Here is a 22,792-nt window from a genome sequence, read left to right as displayed (position 1 = left end):
TATCTGAGATGGATAAATGCAGCTGGAGCCTATAAACTAATGTAAATGTCCCAGCCTTCAGGTCATAACATCTAATCTATTAAAGCAGATAGGGCTTTTATTTATTTCCATTGTCATGACACTATAGTCATGAAGCAGAACTGCAGCCTGGGTTTGGAGGTGAAGTTGTTTATTCAGGAATCTTGAAAATGCATCAGAGATACTGGGCAAAATACAGTTGCAGTGTTAAGGCTTTCCAACATAATTATCATCTAAATCCTAAGGATGGTGTTATTTATGTATATTGCTAAGTAAAAAGGTCATAAAATTACATTTAATGGTAGATTTGAAAAGTGCTTTTCTGTTTCATGTCAGTAAAGACATTATTGCATAACTGTGAAGTTCCTTCAGCTCAATTTGCAGTGAGCCCTCCACTATGGGGATATTATAGAATCACAGAATGGTTTTTGTTGGAAGGGACCTTAAAGCTCATCCTGTTCCAACCCCTGCCATGGGCAGGGACACCTTCCACTAGAGCAGCTTGCTCCAAGCCCCGTCCAACCTGGCCTTGTACACTGTTAGGGATGGGGCAGCCACAGCTTCTCTGGGCAACCTGTGCCAGTGCCTCAGCACCTTTACAAGGAAGAATTTCTTCCTAATAGCTAATCTAGACCAAACTATCCTAATATGTCCCATGTTTAGAATCTGTGCAAGTTCTCCTCCTCACTCCTCTCCTGTATGATGCTGTTCAGGACAGAACGTCAGCAGGATACACTTTCATTTTTTGTACTATCTAGTAGATAAGAAATATTTCTAGATTCTGACATCTCTGACAAAGAGAATTGATCTGGGATTAACTGAGAGTAGATAGGAAGTGCCTGCAGTGGTTTAAGGGCTGTTTTATTTGGGTTTTTCAAACGAACAGCAAGAAACTAGGAAGATACTGTTGTCAGGACACAACATTTTCCTGTCATGAAAAGAGACTCCTGAGATCATCTATTCCTCAGTGTTGTTATCTAGAATACTGATTCTGATACTGATGCTACCTGGAGTGGTAGTTAGATGCCTCAGGACATGCTTGGTTTCAAATTCTTCCACTATAAAAATTGTAATCTTGTGCAGCCAGTCATTAAAAGCAGACGAGAGTGAAGGACAAAGCTGGGCAATTTCTTGCTCTCAGCCCAACATCAAGCAAATAAAATGGATAGCATAAAGAACATATCAGAAAGTACAGGACTTAATATATCAGACCTGCAGGCATCTAGGAAGCCTTTTCACATTGTATAACTGAAGTACAGTTGGAAAAGCTCTGACAGACAAGACTGGTCATTATTCTATTTTCAGAGACACTGTCTGTCTTTGTAAATAATATTATACAGGGTGACCTAAATCCCAGTAGTAGTGTTATTGTAATATGCCATCTAGAATAAGGGTGAAAAGGGCATTTTCCTGTGCATGGGGAGCGTATATTACTCTCTCAAAGGATAGCAGAGCTGCTGCTTTGGGATGGAGTAGCCCTAAGCCTATAGAGAAGGCTGAGTGAGTAGACAGGCTGGTTTTAGCCAGCCAGTTGTTTTGTGAAAACTCTTCTGAATAGTTCTGGGGCTACATAACTGAGCTTTGCCATCTTCTGCTCAAACTGATTTGAAGCAAACAAAATTCCTGCCAACAAACCCTGTGTTTTCACCTGCTGTTTGTAAAACAGGAGTCTAAACAGCAATGTCAAACACCACCTGAAAAGAGGCCAAATGAGAAATGGGTTCCCCATCGCAAAAGGAGGCCCCCCCAGGTTCCACCATCCCCACACCTTATCTCCACCCTTGAGAGCAAAGCCTGGAGGCTTTCCTTCCTTGCTCCAGATGAAAAAGCCAAGGAGATTCCAGAGAGGAGGAAGAGACCTAAACCCCTCTATAAGTGCTTCAGCTTCGATGATGTTTGGATGGAGAGGAACCAGAAATGGAAGCTAGAGAAGGAGACACAGCCAGAGAGAGGGATTCAGTTGCGACACCTCCCAGGGGACCAGTTAAAAGTAAGAAACAGTACACCATCATCCTCATTCTCTGGCACTGACTTCCTCTCTGCTCTGGCTGCTTCTATCTACCGTCATCATATTCCTATCCTTGTACTTTCTCTGGTACCAGATCTCACTGCTTTTCTTTGGGCCCGGTAGTCTGTGGAGACTGATTGAACACTAACCTGGTCCGTAAGTGATAATCTCTAAAGGTGGTGGGTATTTTAATCACTGTACGTGAGCAGTTCTTGCCCCATTCCATGTTGGACAATAAGATGCAAGAGCATCAGATTGTTCTGTGAGCTGAAAGGAGAGCAGGGAGCAAATCAAAGTTGCCTTAAATCAATATCAATTAAACTGATGAAATCTCATTCCATGCCCTGTGGCACTGCTGTATAACTTGAACAAGGGACTTGTAAATTACATTTCCCTTGTATCTGAGGCCAACCCCACACTTCCTACTGAGGCAGATACCTGCTGTGAAGTGCTCAAGAGGACATTGCCGTTGGAGTTCTAGCTATTTGTATTCTCCTCTCCGCCACAGGAGACTTTTAGATCAGCATTGTCATTGCTTGTGACAAATTCTGTGGCTGTTGTGACTCACACTGGTGGCATCTGTTACTCTTGGATCCAGAGCTAAGGTCTGTTTCCTTCAGGGAGAGCCTTGAATTTGTATCCAAGAGCCAAATTTAGTCTTCATACATAAAAAAGAACTTCTGGGGAAAAGGGCCATGAGATAGAGGGATACTCCATGCACCATCAGATGATCATATGGAAGATGCTTCTGAACAAGCTTGAAAACAAGTAGCAGATATTTAAATAAAAGTTTTCCTCAGGGTTTTCTGGTTTGGTCTATTACCTGCATTTGTTTCACTTTCTCTCTGTTGTCCTGGTTGCATGTTTCTTGTTGCTCTTGCATCATAATGACAATGTTTGAGGGGAGCTGAGGCCCCAGTCCTGTCAACACATCAGCATGTGCTTGAACAAATAGTTCTATGGAGACATAAAGCCAGGCCAATTCCAGAAGCAGGGTTTCTGAAAATCTGCCCGCTGTTCTCCCCTCCTCAAGAAAAGGGGCTAAAAACCTGTGCTGTGTTGTATTTGTAAGTCTCTTTAAAACATAATTTTGCCAGTTAATGGTTAGATGAGTGCTTGGTATGAGTCTGTGACACGTTGCCTATTCTCAGTTCAGTGAGGATGCTTCCATGGCTCACTACTACTTATGTGTTGAAGACTATACATAATGCTCTTGAGGCATATGTATGTTAAGATTAAAAATATCTTAAAAGAAATAGTGTTATTTTTCTACCTTCTTCAGAGTTCTGAATGCTTAGTGCTGTCCAGACATGTAACAAGCTAGGGAAAATGAATCCCTGCCTTACATAGGCTCAGTGATAAACAGAAGCCAGTGAAACAGGCTATAATTCCCCTTACAATCCCTTGCCAACCATGGATAGTGACGGAAGTCTAGCCCATGCTGCAGGGTGTGTTAGCCAGCACTGAGACCATTAGTGCTTCTAAGAGAAGTGACCAGTTACTTCAGCAACTTCCCCTGGAGCCATCAGAGTGCACAGCTAGAATGCTGTCTCTTTTGCTGAGTGACTATGCATTTTGATGCTGCCAGAAAACAGCTTCTCCTTTAAGCATTCTCACCCTTACTTTCTGGTGCAAATTTACCTCTAAAGTGTGATTAGCTGTGTAATGATGTACAGCTGCACCTCTGCTCATTGGCCTTCCCTCGCTAACAGTCTAGGGGCTGGTAGGTCTTGGTTTTCTGAATCATTCTTCGTTGGGCAGTGCATGGAGGTGAGTAGAAGATATTTAGTAGTATGTAGGTGGGGGTGTGTTTTATTGTTTCTATTGATTTAAGCATGTCTTATTGCCTGTTGACACTCTGTGGGCAGGCCAAGAGAGTGCAGTGCTAGCTTTAATTGAAAGAACTATTGGGATTCAAGGACTATTTCCCGTATGTCCATATAACTGCATTTCTTGGCCTGTATTTTTTGTTTATAGTGGCCATCACATGGTTTCTTTTTCCTGTTATGTTTTATTGTGTCTTTCCAATGCTCTATTCCTGTAATAAGTCTGGCTTATTCATACTACCAAGTGTGGTGGGAATGCTTTCACAACCTGCAGTGTTTGAGGGCAGTTTTAGAAGGATCTGAAATCTCCTTTTTATAAGGAGAAACAGATCATCACAAAAGAAGCTTTGTAAGATGTTCGTTATCTGTTGTGGCTTTGTGACTGGGACAAGGCAACTGTATGGAGCTTTGGAGATCTGAAATTGCAAGTCTGATGTTTTCTGACACATGGCTGCCTTGGGATGCGTGGCTTCAGTTACAGCAAGTCATATTGTGTTAAGTCAAGATCAGGTCAGCGTATAAGGTGATGTAATGCTGTAATATTGTGGAAACAATAGGTCAAATCAGGGAGGAATTCTTGATTTTTCAAGTACTGATTTCTGATACTGCTCTGTCATTCAGATCAGTGTACACACGAGTATAGAGGTAATAAGAATCTACTCTGAAAGCTGACAGTTGGGATTCAGAGGGAGGTGGGCAAACAGTCAAGAAACAATCTTTAATAAAATAACCACTTGAAATACCAGGTCTTACCAGTTCTATGTACCAGTCTTTATTCTGCTTAGGTCCAGTGAGCTGCTCTTCTGCTCCAAATGGGAACTGTGTAAATTCCCAGAGTCAAACTCAAAGCTTGACCCAGCTGCCCCTTGTAATGAAATGCTACCAGAAACAAGCTGAGCAGCTTCTGATCTTATGACTTTAAGGGTTAACATCTAACTGGTCATTGCAAGTAAATGGCTACACCTGTGAGACCAGTGCTTACTACTGACCAGCTGATCTCCCAGTCACCTGCAGTCAGTGGTACTTTCTGTGTGTGCCAGCCATAGGAGGTATGGGAGAGAAAAAAAGAGAGAAGGGAAAAGGAATAAAAGCCTATGTTATGCATTAAGTGCTACAAGTTTCAGCGACTTTGACTACAATCTGTATTGCTCATTGTCAGATTACCTATATTCTTGTAGTATCTCGGTATCTTGTGATTCACTGATGAAAGAGCAGGGGAAAGTTGGTCTCATTTTTGTCTACCAAGCAGACGTTATTTCTATTTCAGGGTGGGTAAGAGGAGACAGCAAACAATGAAATGATAGAAAGAGCAAGAAATCTTATTTACAGCTTTAACCAGAGAGAAGAACACTGTGTTATTGAGGTCCTATATGTCTGGCGATTGGTACCAATAAATCTCTGAGGGAAAAAGTTTTTTTTACATGTTAAATACAAGAACTGGAAGTATTAGTCATAAAGTTGTAGGAAACAGTTCTATAGCTGAGGGAATGACTTGTTGAGGTGACACACTTCATAAGAAGGAGTGAAACTTTCTGTGACTGTAGGCATGTGTGGTAGTATGTGAAGTATGAGTCCAGTACCTGGTTATCTACTTCTGTTCTTATTACCTTGCAGTTTCCCCTGCTTCCTCACTGTTTTCTAACCTGTCTAGCCATAATCACCCACATGTGTCTATTAATTTACTGTTACTTACCGGAGCAGGAGTTAGTGGTGGAAAGAGGTGGTCCATGATAAATGCTACATTTTGTCCTACAGGGCATCTTACTTAATGGTTGTTGTCTTTGTTTTCCCTTTCTTGTTGTAGACTGGAATAAGTCCATCCATCATGTCTGCTATTGCCTTTGACATCCTACCACTGAAACTGCATCCATTTTCCCAGAGCACTCCGACCGGCTTAGATTGTGTGGGCTGGAAACGGCGCATCTCCTCTCCTGGTGTGTACACTAGTCTTACTTGGCCATGAATTGTGAGAGAATTAAGCTGTGGTTTACTGAGTATGGAAACTGTGCGATAAGAATTCTAACCTAATTTATGTTGAATGCCGCAGCTGTAGCTGAGCAGAAATATGCTTTAGATTCTTCTATGTGCTCTTCATGTTCTGGTTTTCTTCTTGAGTGAATAAGCAGGGTGCTGTTAAAAAGCAGTGGTTAGCTTTTTAGTGAAGAAAAGATCACTAATGCAAATGATAGCATGCTTGATGTAGGCATATTGTGTTGTCTCATGAGAACTCCTCACCTAGGATGATGTCATATATCACACTTTTGAATTAGGTTTCTGCAGACAAAACGGACTCTCTGCCTTGTGTCTGCTGGAGAGCACTGCAGTGAGTATGGTGAGATTCCTCTCAAGTTGCTAATTAGGCACTAAAGCAACTAAATGAGACTCTAGAGGTAGAAGTTTCCTGTACTTTAAATCATCCTAAAGAACAAGTATGGTGTTTTTCATGAGGAATGTGCACGAAGTATGGTGTCTGCTTCATTTCCAGTGACTGACACTTTCTCAGAATTAAAATGTAAGTTGCACAGATTATTAAACAGTGAGTCATACATTCGCAAGGCTTTTTAATTCTCCATCTGACAGTGCTTGCCCAAGCGCTGCAGATGTCTCTGTCATAGCATTTTGGGGTGGGACAAGAAAAGCAGACTGCAGTGGAGTTGTTTGGTGGTTAGGAATCTAGTTAGGAAAAGCCACCCACACTTGGGTGCCAAGCTGCCATTTCTGCCTTAGAAAGTCTCTTTGTATCATCGATCAAACACTGCTGGAATTACCTCATTAAGGGACCATAATATTGTGCTAATTATGTCAGAATTCAGTGGTCATAATATTTTGTCAAGCAAAAGTGCTTTGCTTTCTGACACTTTGTACAACTCGTGCACAGAGTCATGAGGCTTGATCTAGAAGTGAGAAAACAAGCTATTGTGATGGTGTCAGAAACCCTGCCTCTGCTCTCTCAACAGTGGGGGCTTTGCTTGCTTGTTGTCACAAGCATCTGGTGTTGCCCCAACACTTAGGACCAGCTCCTGGCTAATTTAATAAAGCTGCAGCTTTACTCCTTAGAAATCCCATATGGAAACCCATCATTGTCAAGTTATGTGTGCATCTCTGACATAAGCTGAAATCCCTAAGCACCACTGTCATAGAAGTAAATTCTGAGTCACAGCTGATAAAAATTTTGTGATAGTTCCCAACTGGGACCTGAGGGAGTTAGAAAATATGCATGAATTTCAGAGGCTGAACAGGGGGAGTAAATGTAGATTGACCAGTTGGTAGTGCTGTAAATGTTTATGTGGTACCTACAAATGGGGCATGAAACCCAAATGGTCTGTTATTCCCACACTATTCCTGAAGTAGTGCAAGAGAATTTGGTACTGTGAACTAATCCTAGACCTCAAGAATTTCTGTGTAAATGTATCAAAGCAAATGAAATGCATCAGAATCCTTTTTCCACCATCAAAAACATGCTAGTGGGGAAGAAAACTAATGAACACAGAAAGTGCTGTAATGCTTCTACTACAGCCTTTATTAGCTGCTGTTGGTTGGCTTCATGTGAAGCATTTTTGGGGTGGTAACTGTGTCTTTCCTGTAGTGAAATGTGGCTGGGAAGAAAATGGCAAATTACTGAAGCAATACTCTTAGGTTGTTGGATGAGTTTTAGGGTTGGGAATGTCTTTGAGGCAGCAGTGGTGTGGCAGAATGCTCTCTTTGATTCTGGCTCAGCTTTGTTGTGATACCTGTTCCTTTTGACAGAGCTATAGGTAATTTAAAATAGTAATGAATATATTTAATCTATGTTTTGATTTTAAGGTTCCTAACTCTAAAACTGCAGCTACTTTACTAGTGATCCTAGCATATGCTTTAGTTATAAAAGACATTATATGGTTATAAAAGCATTGTGCAATACATACTTCCATGTTGAAAATACGAATAGAATTCTCACTCCCAAAGTCTGCACCTGGTCACCTTGTGCAGGGAATGTTGCAGATACTGGGCGATGGGGTATTTTGGAGCCCTCTCTAGATCTTCAGGTATGAAAAGATGGCTGTCAGGATCCCAGGCCAAAAGGTGCTGTGCACATCTGTGAGAGTCCTGTCACGCACCTACCCATTACCTGAGGACAAGAGCATAGCTGGATACAAATTTACAATTTTAGCTGAGTTCCCAACTAGAACATAGGAGGAGTACTGGCACTAGAGCACCAAGACGTTGTTCTTTCTGCCTTTATGCCATTCTGGGAGAAATGAGGCAGGCTTAAACCTGTCATCTGGATATCCCAGCAGCTGGGATCAGGCACACTGTCATGCTTTTGCCCACTCATCAAGTTTTGCAGACTGCCTTCCTGCCACCTGTGTAGAGCAGCCACTTGATGAAACTGTGAGGAGCCAGTAGATGGCTCTGACATCTGTGAAATGAAGAGCAGCTGAGGTGGTGCTGATCTCTTTATTCAGGGAAGATTGAATGAGTCTTGAGCCTCCTTCAGAGAAGGACAGTGGTTGAACACCCCCACCAACATGCATGTGCACCTGTCCATGACACCCCCCTGTCCAAGGTTAGCAAAGTTAATTGTCCTGTTCAAACATCAGGAAAGCTTCAACACTTTGGAAGGACCTTCTTAGCTACACCATGTGCTTTGGCAGGTAGTATTCATTGGTATGCAGTATTGTCTTTTCCCTTTAGTTGTCTAGTTATGCTCATGTCTTCATTTGTACCTTACAGTATGTGTCTATTCCTTACTGCCTGGTTTACTGCAGTGTTTGAATAGGCTGAGTTAGAGAGAAAGAAGAAAGAAATAGAAAGGAAACAAGCCACTTCCTAATGTACATATGGGAATGCTTTTCTGCTTTTTGGCAGCTTCTGAAGATCTTAGACCTTTTGACCCAGGAAAGGGGTAAGAGGGAAGGGCCCAAAATGTGCTGGAGTGAACACTGGTAGGATAACAACACTTTGCTTAAAGTAGTGGACCAGCATGTTTGTCTCTCCCCCATCTCTCTCCTGAGCCCGATATCTGTAACCTGGAGACAGTGCCTAAAATTGGGAATGTCACTGGGAAGCTTTTTGATGTGCAGTGGATGCAGCTGTGAGAATGGGGCTACAACTGGTCTGAAGCTAGGTGACAGAGCTACTAGCCCATGGGTCTGGCAAAATTCTTGTTCCTGCCTTTGTCATCTTCTCCCAGAGGTTTCCCCCATGCTGCTCCTCAGAAAATCTGTGAAACTTTTGGATAGGGCCACACATATGACCATAAACCTTCAGGGTCTGTTATATGCTCACAGAGGGAGAAATGTGTAACTAATGTATTACAAGGTCAGGTTTGTAGCTGTGCTATAACTCATCATAAACCTGTATTATTTAAAATCATGATGTAAATGCAGAATGATTTTTTTGGCATCTTCCCCTGTGTCTTGTCAGATTTAAATAGCCCAAGATCTTTACATTTACATTTCCTGCTATCAAGTATATACAAGAGATGCCCTGGATTTCCACCACGGTGTTAGTATTGGTTATGCCAACCAGAAAGGCATGAATTCCTTCTGACTGATGTGTACTGATGATGAGCATTACCGGTAGCTTTGGAAATCTTGCATAAACAGTATAAATAGGCAGGCCAGATTCTTAAAGGCTGAATCTTTTGTGAATAGTGTGGAAAACTGTGACCACTGAGTGATGCTGAGTTATCCTCTGGCCTTGCTGCTATAGCGGAAAGTATTTCTCAGAGGCAAAGGGACAGTTTGTTTACTCAACATTCATGGGGCCAGCTTTCATCTTCTTTTCCCAGCTATAGATGGGCTGTTAAGCTCACACTTGGCAACAGTTAACATGAAGATGTTTGACAGCCACTGGAGAAATCTATTCAAGAGAGAAAATATTAGCTTAATAACAGGACTTTATTATGTCTTATAAATATTTAGGAGTCCTGTAGTACAGCAAAATAACAAGCTGAGCAATTTATTTCATTTTTGTCATTTTAGTTCTTGAAGGGACACAGAAAAATGTGGTATGCAACTCCTCAGGAGTATATCATTGTAGCTGTAGCATGAAATGTCCATTCCATCCTTATTAACCCATGGAAGTACCATTGAATGTAAGTGGCTAGAAAGTAATCATATTACCTGCTGGGTTTTTCTTCATTTTGTCTCTGAATCACAGAGAGATTAGACCCTCGATGTCAAAGCTTGATCCTGTTTAACCAGAGCCACAAATAATAGTAGTCTGTGAGGTCCCTGATAACATGCTCCAAGACTTTTTTCATCCAGCCTTAAAAGCTGTGCCAGGTGATGGCTGAGTTCGTGAAAATAGCAGGTTGAGTGGGATTGTGTGTATTAGCTACTGATTTAGCATACCAATAACAGCTTTCCATGGGGTAAAGGGTGAAAAAGAAGATTTTAGCAAATCCTGAATGATTCTGGCGATTGGGGCGCAAAGATCCAAGACTACAGGAGAACCCAACAGAGACTAAAAAATCCAGCAGGTATTTATGATCAGGCTGTCCAAATCTCAGGCCTGTTTGACCAAATTTGATCAGGCTGCCTGGTGAGGTCCTTAACTTGTGGTTGTAGTCAGCAGCTGCTGCAGCAGCTTTAGGTAACTTCTCTTTCTAGTGTCAGAAGAGAAAATCTCTATGTAGATTTAACAAAAATCCCTCTGATGGGTTGCATTTTTGAACTCTGATGTTGTGCCTTCCACAACCTGCCCCGGTGGTATTTTTCCTCACTTTCCATTCTATTAGAAAATGCCCACCCAGCGCATACACATACTACGAGTACGTCTGTAGCACCTTCCTAGGATTACAGCACTCTGGCACTGAATAAACAGTTTCTGGTATTTGCCAGGAGCATTCAGTGCAGAGAGTGGGAGGGTGAACAGAGGAACAGATGGAGCAGTTTCAGTAGGGTGAGGGCAGAGATCTCCCAAGCAAGGACAGCTGCTACAGAGCTGTAAATAACATCAGGTTTAGTAGTTCAGTCAAGGAGACGTGCAGGTGTGTGGAGTTTCCTTACTTCTCATATACCAGGCAGGGACTTCAGGAAGCAGAGGTAGGATAATAAGGACTGAATTGTACCTTTTCCTTAACCTTTGTGTCTGAGGAACTGCACTGTCCCCTCCTCTTCTCAATGCCCTGTGGTCCACATCCACCACTCCCCCATTATGATGAGAAAGAAGTGTTTCTTTTCATTGGCACTTTAATGCAGACAGCTCTAGGAGGCCCTGGAAGGACCAGGTCAATGCACAAGAGTGGCTCTACTGCAGTCAAATTGAGAACATATTTCCATTTCTGTACTGTCAGGCATGAGAGGAACATATTTTGGTCTAAGTAGCAACATTCACAAAATAATTGAAGGAATGTTTTTTTGTTATGGGCCATTATAGAAACGTTATTTTTGCTATTACTACAATAGTAGCAAAATATTCTTTATTCTTGTAAAGAATAGATGAAATACTTAAGGATTCAAGAGGTAGTTTAGCATTGTTGGATGCTTTGTAGTCACCTGCAGTGTTGGAGGGCAAAGATATTTCTCTTAGGGAATAGTATAATAGAAATCTTACTGAAATAAAATAGCCCTGCTGTTGCACAGATAGTGTGGCAAAGTCAGAAGGGCTCTGTGTCAGAGCAGGCTGTGATGGCCATGTACGATGATGTGGCTTTATTTACTTTGGAACAGAATTACCTTACACAGAAATAGGAAAAAAAAACATTTTCAATTCTTTTGTGAAATTAAGCTCTTAGATTGGGGTTTGAATGCCTAGACACACTTTGGAGATGGTAGGAGCAGTTTGCTGCTTTCCAGCCTGCTCCTTTGTGTCCCACCGATGGGTGGCTGCCACTTCCCACCTGTGCTGGGAGAGCTGAGCTCCTCATTTACTTCAATCCAAACCCTAGTTACAGGGTGTGCCATAGCTAACTCTGAACTGACCTGCATCACCTCACACTGAAGCAGTCAAGTTCTGGTCTTACACTTACTCTGGTACCTAGCATCAGAAATGCTGCCGTGTTTTCTGCTGCACATGGTACAAACCATGTGGCTACTCTTAAATTATTTTGGTAGTTGGACAAATCTGCCATTGTAAGGCAGGTGTTTTAACTGAGTGGCAGTCCCAAATGGCCTTTATCATAAAACCCCTGTGGTGTCTGGAAGGTGTTGTTAAACAGCGCAGGTATTTCTATGTTCTCAGGAAGCTAGTATTCCTTTGGAATTCTGTACAGGGACAGATTGAATCATATGTTGGGTAATGAGCATATCAACATGTCTAATTAAAACATAGTAATGTTGTTTCACTTGGGACTGAGGTTTCTTACAAAGATCACACATTCAAATAGGGACCATCCGAGATCTACAGTCTGGGAATGGATGGATGCTAAATGATTTTTTTCAAAGCTCCCAGCTGCAGCCTCCCCAGATCTCAATCTGTGTTTTTCTGGCTTTGATTTCATTTTGCATTCTTTTTCTGAGGACTTACAAAAATAGTTTTTTTTAATAGCAGCAGCCGCAGCCAGTTCTAAACATGATTAGTTTGTATGTTAAGTCCTTTCTGAGTTCTCAGGGGAAGCAGATAACACAAGGTCTCTCTCACTTGTGCGTTTTTAAAATGCATGAAATTCTACTATTCCCACTTATTTATTTTTAATCTGACAGCTCTGCTAAATTAGGAGGCAAGATCTCTCTCCCACCCTTGCTTTTTTAATGCCTTGAAATCGGCTTTAATAAAATTGAGCTCCTACAAGCTGCAGCAGAGAGCAGTCGAGCTGCCACAGAGGGAGCCTCCTTAGCGGACCCCTATGATGTCAGGATGCATCGAGACAAGCGGAGAGGAGGGTAGGAATCCGGCTCAGTCCTCAGACAGCACTGCCAGGTACCACTGCCCTGGGAGCAGCTACAGAGCGCTTTGCCCATTTCCTCCCCCAGCAGAGCAGAGCCCCTGGCTCTCCCTCTTACCTGCCTGCATGAGGACCCAGCAGTGCCCCAGTGAGTCCAGTGGGGCACACAGTGGAGAAAACTGCAGCAGCAGTGGAAGCTCCGGGCTCTCACCAGGTTCAGATTCAGACAGCAGTGGGGTAGTGTGTGGTGGTGGTGGGATGAGAGGCGTCCTGTCCAGATACTGGAGCTTGGAGAGTCTTCACTCTGCCACAGGTAAGGGGCTTTTATTTCCCTTATTTCTTTTTTAATTTAAACTGCCCTGCTGAGTGATATTGCATTGACCTTGACAAAACACATCAGACCTTCTGGAAAAAGTACATAATTTGGAAATGCAGCCTCCTAGTCATGAGAAATAACCGAAACATTCAGTGTTTGCTAGTTGTACCCCCTGAAGACCTACAGCTAAAATGAAATTACACAGACCCTTCATATACTTCTTAAGTGAGAAGGCAAAGAAAGAGGTTCTTAATGGCTTTGGAAACAGTGCTTAGGCTTCTACCTGATTAGTGCTGTTCTTTCCTTTTGGAACAGCATTTCTTATTTGACCTTAATTATATACGACCCAGTGTTAGAGCTGACATTTCTCTGTGTAAATTCCAGTGTAGAGTATTCCTGCCTTTAGAAAATGTCCAAGTGAGGTGCTGTGCAGCAGATGAGGGCTAGGCAGGTTTGCACTGAAAGAGGGAAAGGCAGTTCCCTGAACAGGCTGCTCAAGTTCAGCTCCTGTTTTCCCATCTTTCATTTAATTCCTTTCTGAACCAGAGATTTGGAGGCATGTTCATACAGCCTGGGTCTCTCCTGGCTCTGGCTGCCTGGATCTAGCATTTTAGTTTTTTAGTCACTGATGTGACTATTTAAGGTTTGGGTGTTTGAACTGCAAGCATGGCAAAGAAGCTTTCTTATTCCCAACTGATCTTAGCAAAGATCACAGTGATTTTAATGATGAGCAGTTGCTGAGCTATTCAGTTTGTTTCCTGACTGTTGCTGTTCAGAGAGATTTTTAGTAGAGCTGCAGCAAAGCAGTTCCTCTCTTAGATAAATTCAGGCAAGTGCCTTCAAGGCCACCAGTGACTGCCATTTCCATGTAGTAAAAATACTACGTGCTACCAGCTAGAGGCAAGGCTTAGGAAGAATTTTAGGTATAGTTCTGCATAATCTGCTTTAGCTGCATATTATACTTTTAATTATTGAAAGGTCTTGTAATTGCACCTACTACTGTAGATTTGGGGTTGTTTAATAGAATTAATCTCTGTTGCTGCTCTGCAGTCTTCCGCTGAAGTGAGTGTAACTGCACTATCAAAAGGGGAAGAACTACAGCAAGGTGGCCAGCCTGTCTGACTTGCCAACCCATGCACCTGAATTTATGGGTGGCCGAGAAATACTAAAACACCTACAGTATGTCCTGAGAGTCTGGGGAAGGTGAGATCAGGCCATTGCTGCTCTGTTTTGGTGAAGGATCTGGGCTGCAAATGCATGTGGATGCAATTCTGTGTTTCAGTAGCATCTCTGGCTCATTTTCTCCTGTAACTGGAAATGCAAATAATTCCCAGCATGGCTCTGACATTGGCATAATGTAGCCCTGGCACAGGATCCTTTTTCAGACTGCTACTCAAAGTTGCACACAGGGCAGGAGTGGCAGTTCGGTCCATTCTGGCTTACAGAATTTGCTGCCAGCTGGAGGCATTCTTGGGCTTAATCAGGTCAGTTGACACAAATGACATGCAGTGATATAAAAGAAGTAAGGATGATAGCAAAAGCAAGCTCTGAAGCTTGCTCTCTTTTTGTAAATGCTCACTTCCACAGTATTCTTGTTCCAAAGGCAGTGAAGCATGGTGTCATTTTGTGGATGCTGCATGCATTTAGTAGGAAATAGAATAGGAATGGTATGGGGAGAGACTGAGGATGGTGAGAAACCAAATTAAGTTTCATAATTACAGTACTGATCTATCAGTACAATAATAAAAGCAGATCACTGCACTTCAGGCTCCTTGCTGCCTCAAAATACTGTAGTATTAGTAGTTGTCTTCTCATGTGCAAAAATGTCCGAGCAGTCTGCCTCTAACTGGTCACAAAATTCAGGTCAGAATTAGGATTAAATCTGAAGAGCAGTGCATCTACCAAGAGAATTTATTTTGCTTTGATTCTGTTCTATCAGTAATCTTTGGATTAAATTTTGGATTAAAATGTGGTAGGAGACCCACTGTTTACCATCAAGGCCAATTGGCTGTCAGAGGAGTGAGGCAGGATTTCTTTAAAGCTTGTGCTAAAAGCCATTGTTTTGAATGGTAAAATTTAATACGCTGCTTAAAAAGACCCAGCAGGACCAATAACAGCTGGCAGTGCAGGAGAGTACTAGTTACTAGAATGCGTGATGATGTCCTCACCTTGAAGGAGCAGGAGTCTCCAGCATCTTGGCATGTGTCACATCAAGAAGCTGTGGAAGAGGTGGGAAAGAACTGTGTGGAAATGCTATGAACCACCTGATGATGCATGAAAAAAGGGCTGGATGATGAGTCAGTCTCTGTTATAAAGGGATTCTGCATTGCCAGGAGTGGCATTAAGGCTGGATGTGTGGACAGAGTTTTGCTTTTCTTCTCCCAGGGTGTACATAAAGTTGTCTATAGGGATCTTCATCCTGAGTCTGTTGCAGTCTAAGACTTCAAAGATTAGGAAGAAACCAGATTTAAGTGACTGAAAAGTGGAGGGGGGAGATCTTCAGTACAATTGGAATGCAGCTGTTTGCGTTTCTCTTTTACATAACTTAGCTTTCAAGAGAGTGAAAAGACAGATGTGTGTCTGTTTACACATGTATGTATTTGACAAGGTGGGATTTCAGAAGTACAAATTGGCATCCTCTAAAGAGAAAAGACAGGTAGTGTTTTCCCTGGTTCAAGAGGGAAAAGCTGTCTTGGGTTAATAATGAAGTATGATAGCTTTTGTTTTGGAATTGACTTTCTTGTAATATAGTGATTGGGAGGGGAAGTTAAATGTGATACAAAACTGAAAAACACCTGTTGTTCCAACACAAACTTCTCTGCAAATCCCATTTGGAAAATCTATACAAAAACCATAGTTCAGACTTGTATGAAGTGAAAAATTCTACTGTTTTTTAATAATCAGTCCATGGCATCTAAATGTCAATATACATTACATTACATGATGTGAGGAGGCCCTTCTCCCTGAGGCTAAATATAAACATGAAAAGAGGGAATGCTTTGCAGTTCTATTGGCCTCTTCACTTGAGGATGCCAGAGGATTTCAAAAGCATCAATAAGCCTCACAAAGGGCCTGAGAAGCTTTCAAAGTCTGATTTAGGTTAGAAAAAGAGGTACATTTATGTAGGTACTTGGAGAGTAGTAGCCTTGCTATTTTTAAACACTTAGAGACAATTTCCAAATGTTTGACCAGTGCAGTGCTCCAGTGAGAAAATGACTGGAGCTGGGGTTGCTCAGCAGTTCTGAAAATCAGGCCTTAAGTATCTCAGCTAGACAAAAAACCATGAAACATCCAAATTAAAGGTCAGTTGTGACAATACTCTAGTGATTCAATGGCATTATGGGCACTCTAACCCCTGTTTCCTAGGCAAGCCTTTGTATCCCAGGCTCCTGCTGCCTGTAACCCATTCATTGCTGTTGTACAGCTCTACTGAAAAGTTTGCTTCCTTCAGAATATTTCCAGATTCAAGCTTGTGAGTAGGTCTCTTTGCTTTTCCAGCTCCTTTGTTGCAGGTCCAGTCCCGACCTCATTAATACTTCTGGTTATTCTTTTGCTTGTCCAAGTTGGGAAGGACTAGGAGAGCAAAGAAAGGTTGGGACAAAGGGAGAATTGCAACTTGGTGGACTAGCGGTTGCCATAGTTTCCCAAAGAGATTCTCTGTGTATTTGTGCCTATGTAGCAATTCAGTTGTACAGTTTCAGTGCACCTTTGCACACTTTTGTAGCTCCTGATATGTAGATATGCTCATCTACTAACCTGGGGAATATGGCTTTTAAACAAACAAGAAAACAGAGTATGTGGGTGGGGAGTTTTTGGGTTTGATGTGGGTTTGATTTGTTTTTTTTACTTGGACCTTAAAAAGTGGGGGTTTTTTAGAAAGGATTTTTAAAGTCATTCATTTCACTGTTGTGGCTGATGACGGAGACAGTAATAGAGCTGGGGCAAATGCTTTGCATCCTTCTTGTTTGATGAGGGGTTTTCTTTTGAGCTCTTTTTCCCCCTTTTTCTTCCCCTAGCCCTGTTTTTTTTTTTGGTACTGATGTCTGCAGCTGTGTTCATGGACTGCAGTGCATAATTTCACTGACCCTTCTTTCTCTAGGGTCATACAGTCAGCAGGAGTTAGAGGTCACACAATGGGAGATTGATTCAAGGTTCAAAATGTTGCAGAATGCTTCCGAAGTAGAACAGGAGGGGGATAGTACCTCAAAGCCTACACTATAGCATGGTGACGTTATGTTTGTTTCACTCTTGACTTGACAAATTGTGAGCAAAGGTGTTCCAGCTGGATTCATTGAATGCTTTGTAGCAAGTGCTATGTGTTCCCCCCACCAATATTTCCTCTGTCACCTGCCAGAATAACTTCCTCTCCTCTTCTGAATAATCCATCAATGAACTAAAATACAACAATCCATTGTAAATTAACTTTTGATTTTTTTTCTCTGTGTGGCTTTGTTTGTGACTGATAGTCAGGTCAGCCTAAGGGTTCAGCTCAAAAGCTGAATTTTTGAAGCAGACTTACAAGATGAACATCTCTTGGCTGAACTAACGAGATGCCCTGAAGCTTAAGTGAAGATTTCTTCTTTGAAAATATGTATTCCAAATGATGTGACAAGTGTTGCCGAACTGTAACTTGGCATCATACTAAAGTAGTGATGGCATCTACATTAATAGTAGTTATTTCTAGTGAATGCAACCTCAATAAAGGCTAAGTGTCTGTAAACTTGGCCACCTACATATTCAGCATGCTTAAAGTGTTTTTTTTCAGTGCAAAATGCCCTTTAGCATCATGCTTTTCCATAAAAAGGAATAGAACATAGTGTTAATGTAGGCAGAAAAGTGTAATCGTGTTTCTGTACCTGTTTACGTCAAAATCAGGTTTTGTAAGTTCAGCTGTTTTGTAGTTCTAATTACGTTTTAATGTATTGGGGTGGCTGGGGTTCTGGGGTTAGTTGACTTTCCCTTGAGATTTTTGTGTTTTGTTTTAAAAGGAGCAAATGCTTTCTCCTTTTATATATAACTCATGTCCCTGTGAAGCACACATTACCACCTGTGGCTACCAACAAATAAACATCCCCATCTTTGCTGATGCGGTGTTTGGAGGGGAAAAATGTGAGCCTTTGGGAGCGCTGCCTGTGACACTTCACTAGGTGTACACCCTGTTCAGGTGCACCATCTTTATTCTTTTCCTTCTAAACCAGCCCCCATGAGGAACACTTAGGTTGTGATTACTGATTCCTTTTGTTGAGGAGTAAGACGTCCTCTAAGTCAGGATTTCCTCAAAGATTCAGTTACCTTTTAGAATAGCCTTTCAGACCAGCCCTTCTTTCAAGTATATCCATGCTTCAGTTGCTGTTATTTTTCTAGATGGAAGTGAAACAGCTTTAAGCCACCTGATTCAGCTACTGCCAGCGTGACAGCTCTCACAGCAGGAAACTTGCATGATCCTAGAACAAATAGAAGAGGGAATGAGGTGGTACTATGAAGCCTACCTGACCCTTTGTCTACCTTTGAGTAAACATACAAAGGCTTGGGGTATCTAATGTGCCTGTTTGTCTTGGTTCTTTGGAGCTACTTCATGTAGGAAAAAAAACAGTGAAAAAAGAGGTTATAGCACATGCTAGCAAATAGCTATGCACAACAGTCACTGATAAGGTGTATGAGTGTTGCCTACACCTAATGGAACTTAACTATTGCTGCTTAGCAATTAGGTTGAACATCGTAGGTACCAATCATGACTTTGCCATTGGGATGTATGCTTTACTTACTTAGCACGTCTGTAAATAAGCTTATTCTCTGTTAAGGTCTTGTTCTTCAATTCATCTGAATCATGAGAAGTATCCTGGAAGGATTAGAGAAATACAGCCCTCCTCTGAGGGTCAGTGGAAGTTTCTATTAATTAGAATCCTGCCTCATCTCAAAATCCTTTTTAGTCTGAGGTCTGTTAAGCCAGCTAACTAGTTCAACACTTTGCTTTAAAGTGCTGGGGATAAGCTGTGCCATTTAAACAAAGCTGTTGGTTGTGGTGGTGTATCTGCACATGAAAGCAAGACATTAGCTTGGGTGTAAACTGAGAGGATTATAGTTTGCAGCTGGTTAACTGTCTTGGATTACATTGTGTGAGCATGTAAGCACTGGCAGCTGTCACCACAAATACACCTCAGGGTATATTTGCCTAAACAGGTATAGAGCTTTGCTGGTGTTGTTCTCAGTCCCTTCTAATCAAGGAACAGGAGATTCTCTGGACCATGATTTTGGCTCGTAGGAGCTCAAGTAGAATTTTTGCTATGGAGTACAGACAAAGTAATTCTTTTTCTACAGTAATTCAGCCGTTTCCAAGTTGTGCTGTATCCTAAGGAGCGCTTACGGAAGCTCTGCTGCATCAGCCTCACGTGCAGGCCCATGTCTGTATTCTGTGACCTCCCAGCATAATGTAAGTGGTAGTAGACAGGAGGCAACTTATGTGTCAGAGGCAGCTGAGTATGCAAAGAAATAAAATCCATATCGGTTGTTTTGAATGTCCTTCTTGTTCTCACTCTGAATTCTCTTTTTATCTTACATTTGAGTGTGGGTGTATATATACAGTTACTCACTGGTTAAGCTTAGAATTCTCCACATGCTTATTATCAAAACAGTGTGTGAGGTTTCTCAAAACCAAGCATTTTGAGATTTGGGCTCTAAATTTCTTTATGTACCCTTGGATAAAGATACGGTTTCTTTCAAAACCGTTCTTAAGGGATCTAATAAATCCTAAATCATCATTTGAAATTCATTTCAAATGGACTGTTATTTGGTATCATCCTGTTGTCTTGGAAGATAAATTGCATGTGAGTATTTATAAAATACTTGAAAAATAAATTTGTATTTCAGAAACATCAGGAAAATGCAGAACTTTGATTTAATTTTAACTTTCTTTAAAAGAAAAACACATAACAGAACTGTAATGTTTCATGTTGAGAATAAATAAAGATAAGGCGGCTATGTTTTCATAATAGCTGGCAGAGATTTATTTCTATGTGGGAGTGAAATAGCAGGAACATCCCTTTCGGCTAATTGAAATAGTTTCCATGAGGTAGTTTTGAATTGGCCTCTGGATTTGTTTTGTTTTCTATTGAAGTCTGTTCTTAAAGTAGGCAAAAAGATTATGTGCTAGGAGGCCCAATATTAAGGCCAAATGATCTGTTTTGATGGGTAGGATTAATCTGTCTGTGCTCTCCCTCTGCTAATGAAATCTTTCCATGCCAGGTGTTAAAAGCCCTCAGTTAAGCGTGAACCGAGATCACTACTCAAATGTGCATGCAGAAAGACATAATTGGCATTTAGAAACTGGAGATCATAGATTCATTTAAGAAGAAAAGGAAGACTGCAAACAGTGCGTAGGCACTAATTGGACATGGTTGCCTGCTCTTGGAGCTGTCATTGAGGGTATTGCTTGCCAGTGATCTTTAGAGAAATAAAGGCATATACAAGTTTGGAGGAGGAAAAGCTGTCTAGGTAATTATTGAAGTTAAAAAAGAAAACAAAAAGGTGCTGTTTGGGAACTAAAGGTTCAGCTGTAGCAATAAGGAGCAGCATTGTGCTGAGAATCAGTTTCCTCTCCTTCTAGAGCTTCTTTTGTTGTGTAACTTCTGCTTTCTCTCAGGTAACTTATTATATTCTGTTATACTATGTAGTCTGGGACACAGTGCAGCTGTAAAGCTTAAGAGAATCACACAAATCAGCAGTCCTGCTCAGTGCTGTGTGCTGAAGTAGTCACTGCAGAGCTCATCTGAAAAATACATGCCTGCAGGGTTCAGACCTGACCTCAGTTACAGTTGTGAAGTATCTGCAATTAGAAGATTAGAGCAAGATGCTGAAGGCAGGAGTATGGTTCAAGAAGGGGACCTTACTGCTCTCTACAACTACCTGAAAGGAGGATGGAGCCAGGAGGGGGCTGGGCTCTGCTCCCAGGTAATAAGGGATAGGAAAAGAGGAAACAGCCTCAAGCTGCACTAGGGGAGGTTTAGACTGGGTATTAGGAACAATTTCTTCCCTGAAAGGGCAGTGAGACATTGGAACAGGCTGCCCAGGGCAGTGGTGGAATCGCCATCCCTGGAAGTGTTCAAAAACCATGTAAATGAGGCCTTCAGTGATGTGGTTCAATGGTGGACTTGGCAGTGCTGGGGTAAAGGTTGGACTTGATGATCTTAAAAGTCTTTTCAAACCTTGTTTATTCTATGATTCTAAGTAAGGCACTCTGAACTCCAGGCCTGGGTTGTTTTCAGTCCTTCCTACAGTGGGCAAAGCTGCCCGTGTGGTCCATATGCAGATTTTGTTTTCTGGGTACTTTCAAAGTGTCTCTGTTCCTGATGATACAGAGTGACCTGGAAAAGCAAATAATAGCATGAAGTTTATTTGAAGCATGGGCAGCTCTTCAGTTGGCTTGGCTCCTGCTGACTCGACTGATGCTTTGGCAGGAGGGCACTCTCCCTGAACAGAGCTGCATGTTAGCTTGAGGTCACTGATGGTACATCCTGCTCAAGGCAAAAACCTACCCTGTGTGCGTGGAAAGAGCTTTGACAATAAAGCTTTTAAAAGAGTTTATTGTGAAAACACAACATTACTAATACCCTGAAAACAGTGGATTTGAATCTATTTGAAATGTGGCATTCTTATCAGCCTTAAAAACCTGAATAAATTACAAATATGCAGAAACCGTCTGTACTGAAACTTGTTGATTGGATCTGTCAGCTCTCTTTAAAGAGAAGAAAATAATTTATTTGGGGCTGGTTTGGACCCAGTTCTGAGCTTCACTGTAATCTTTGTGCTGCTGTAAATCTAGAGTTTGTCAGTCCTATTTCATGCTGCCTTAATATTAGTACTCTCCATAGGCTGAGTTTTGGGGGTTTGGTCAAGATTTCTTCCATGCACCTATGGTCACAGTTGGTGGTATAATGCTCACCTGTGTTCATGCTGCTTTTTCTGGCTCATGTGAGAGCACGCACTAGACATATGGGACTTCCACTTGGCCCCACATATCACTTGCCCATCTAAGCCACAGGAAGTTTCCAAAGTGATTGTATGTAGGACAGCATATGCATCTTCTAGGAATCCTCTTCTGTTGGTCTGCTCCAGATAACTCCTCTGATCTGGAGAGCTCAGCTTTCTGAAGGAAAAACAATATACTTCCCAGGGTAAGATAAAGAAATGTCACAGCTTTTCGTGCCCGTGAGTTGACGCTTGAACAGAATGAGAGCCAAAAAGATGCTACAAGGGCTGGAACATCTTTCCTATGAAGACAGGCTGAGGGAATTGGGGTTGTTCAGTCTGGAGAAGAGAAGGCTCTAGGAAGACCATAGAGCAACACCTAAAAGGGACCTACAAGAAGTTTTGAGGGGGAATTTTTAACAAGGTATGTGGTGACAGGTCAGGGGGGAATGGCTTAAAACTTAGGAAGAAGTTCTTCCCTGTGAGGGTGCTGAGGCGCTGGCACAGGGTGCCCAGAGAAGCTGTGTCTGCCCCATCCCTGGCAGTGTTCAGGGCCAGGTTGGACAGGGCTTGGAGCAACCTGCTCTAGTGGAAGGTGTCCCTGCCCCTGGCAGGGGGTTGGAACAGGATGAGCTTTAAAGTCCCTTCCAACCTAAACCAATCTATGATTTAAAAATCCAGTTAATTAATAATGGCCAGGTCATTAGTTTTGACTCATCTAAATCATTCTTGATGTCTCTGAAATCATAAAGATAGATGAGTGTGAGCACTGCTGAGTCAGTTCCTGAAAGACTGGCCAAATACAGGGGTATTTTTCTGAATAAAGATTGGGACTGCAGGCTGGTATT

The 22,792-nt window shown here is 41.9% G+C and overlaps 2 protein-coding genes across 3 annotated transcripts in view; both read left to right on the top strand.

Moving 5' to 3' along the window:
* The window catches only part of PLEKHB2 (pleckstrin homology domain containing B2), a 476,827-nt gene that overhangs the window by 304,404 nt on the left and 149,631 nt on the right, over positions 1-22,792 (top strand). The gene's annotated exons all lie outside the window — the stretch shown is intronic.
* Positions 1-22,792, top strand: part of ARHGEF4 (Rho guanine nucleotide exchange factor 4) — a 217,293-nt gene that overhangs the window by 106,920 nt on the left and 87,581 nt on the right. Inside the window, exons 5-7 of one of the 2 annotated variants that reach the window (XM_061465393.1) lie at positions 1,685-2,008; positions 5,657-5,786; positions 17,080-17,302. In XM_061465393.1, coding sequence (XP_061321377.1) covers positions 1,685-2,008; positions 5,657-5,786; positions 17,080-17,201 — 576 coding nt within the window. In that variant the 3' untranslated portion in view covers positions 17,202-17,302. Of the gene's footprint in view, positions 1-1,684; positions 2,009-5,656; positions 5,787-17,079; positions 17,303-22,792 lie in introns of those variants that run through there. The other variant, XM_061465392.1, reaches the window with a different exon arrangement.

The sequence above is a fragment of the Pezoporus flaviventris genome, unplaced genomic scaffold (genome assembly GCF_033815535.1).
Source record: "Pezoporus flaviventris isolate CSIRO_AGI_PZ_B2104156 unplaced genomic scaffold, CSIRO_AGI_Pfla_v1 ptg000040l, whole genome shotgun sequence".
Classification (NCBI taxonomy): domain Eukaryota; kingdom Metazoa; phylum Chordata; class Aves; order Psittaciformes; family Psittacidae; genus Pezoporus; species Pezoporus flaviventris.
The sequence above is the reverse complement of the archived record's forward strand: the minus strand, read 5'-3'. Positions and strand labels throughout refer to the sequence as shown.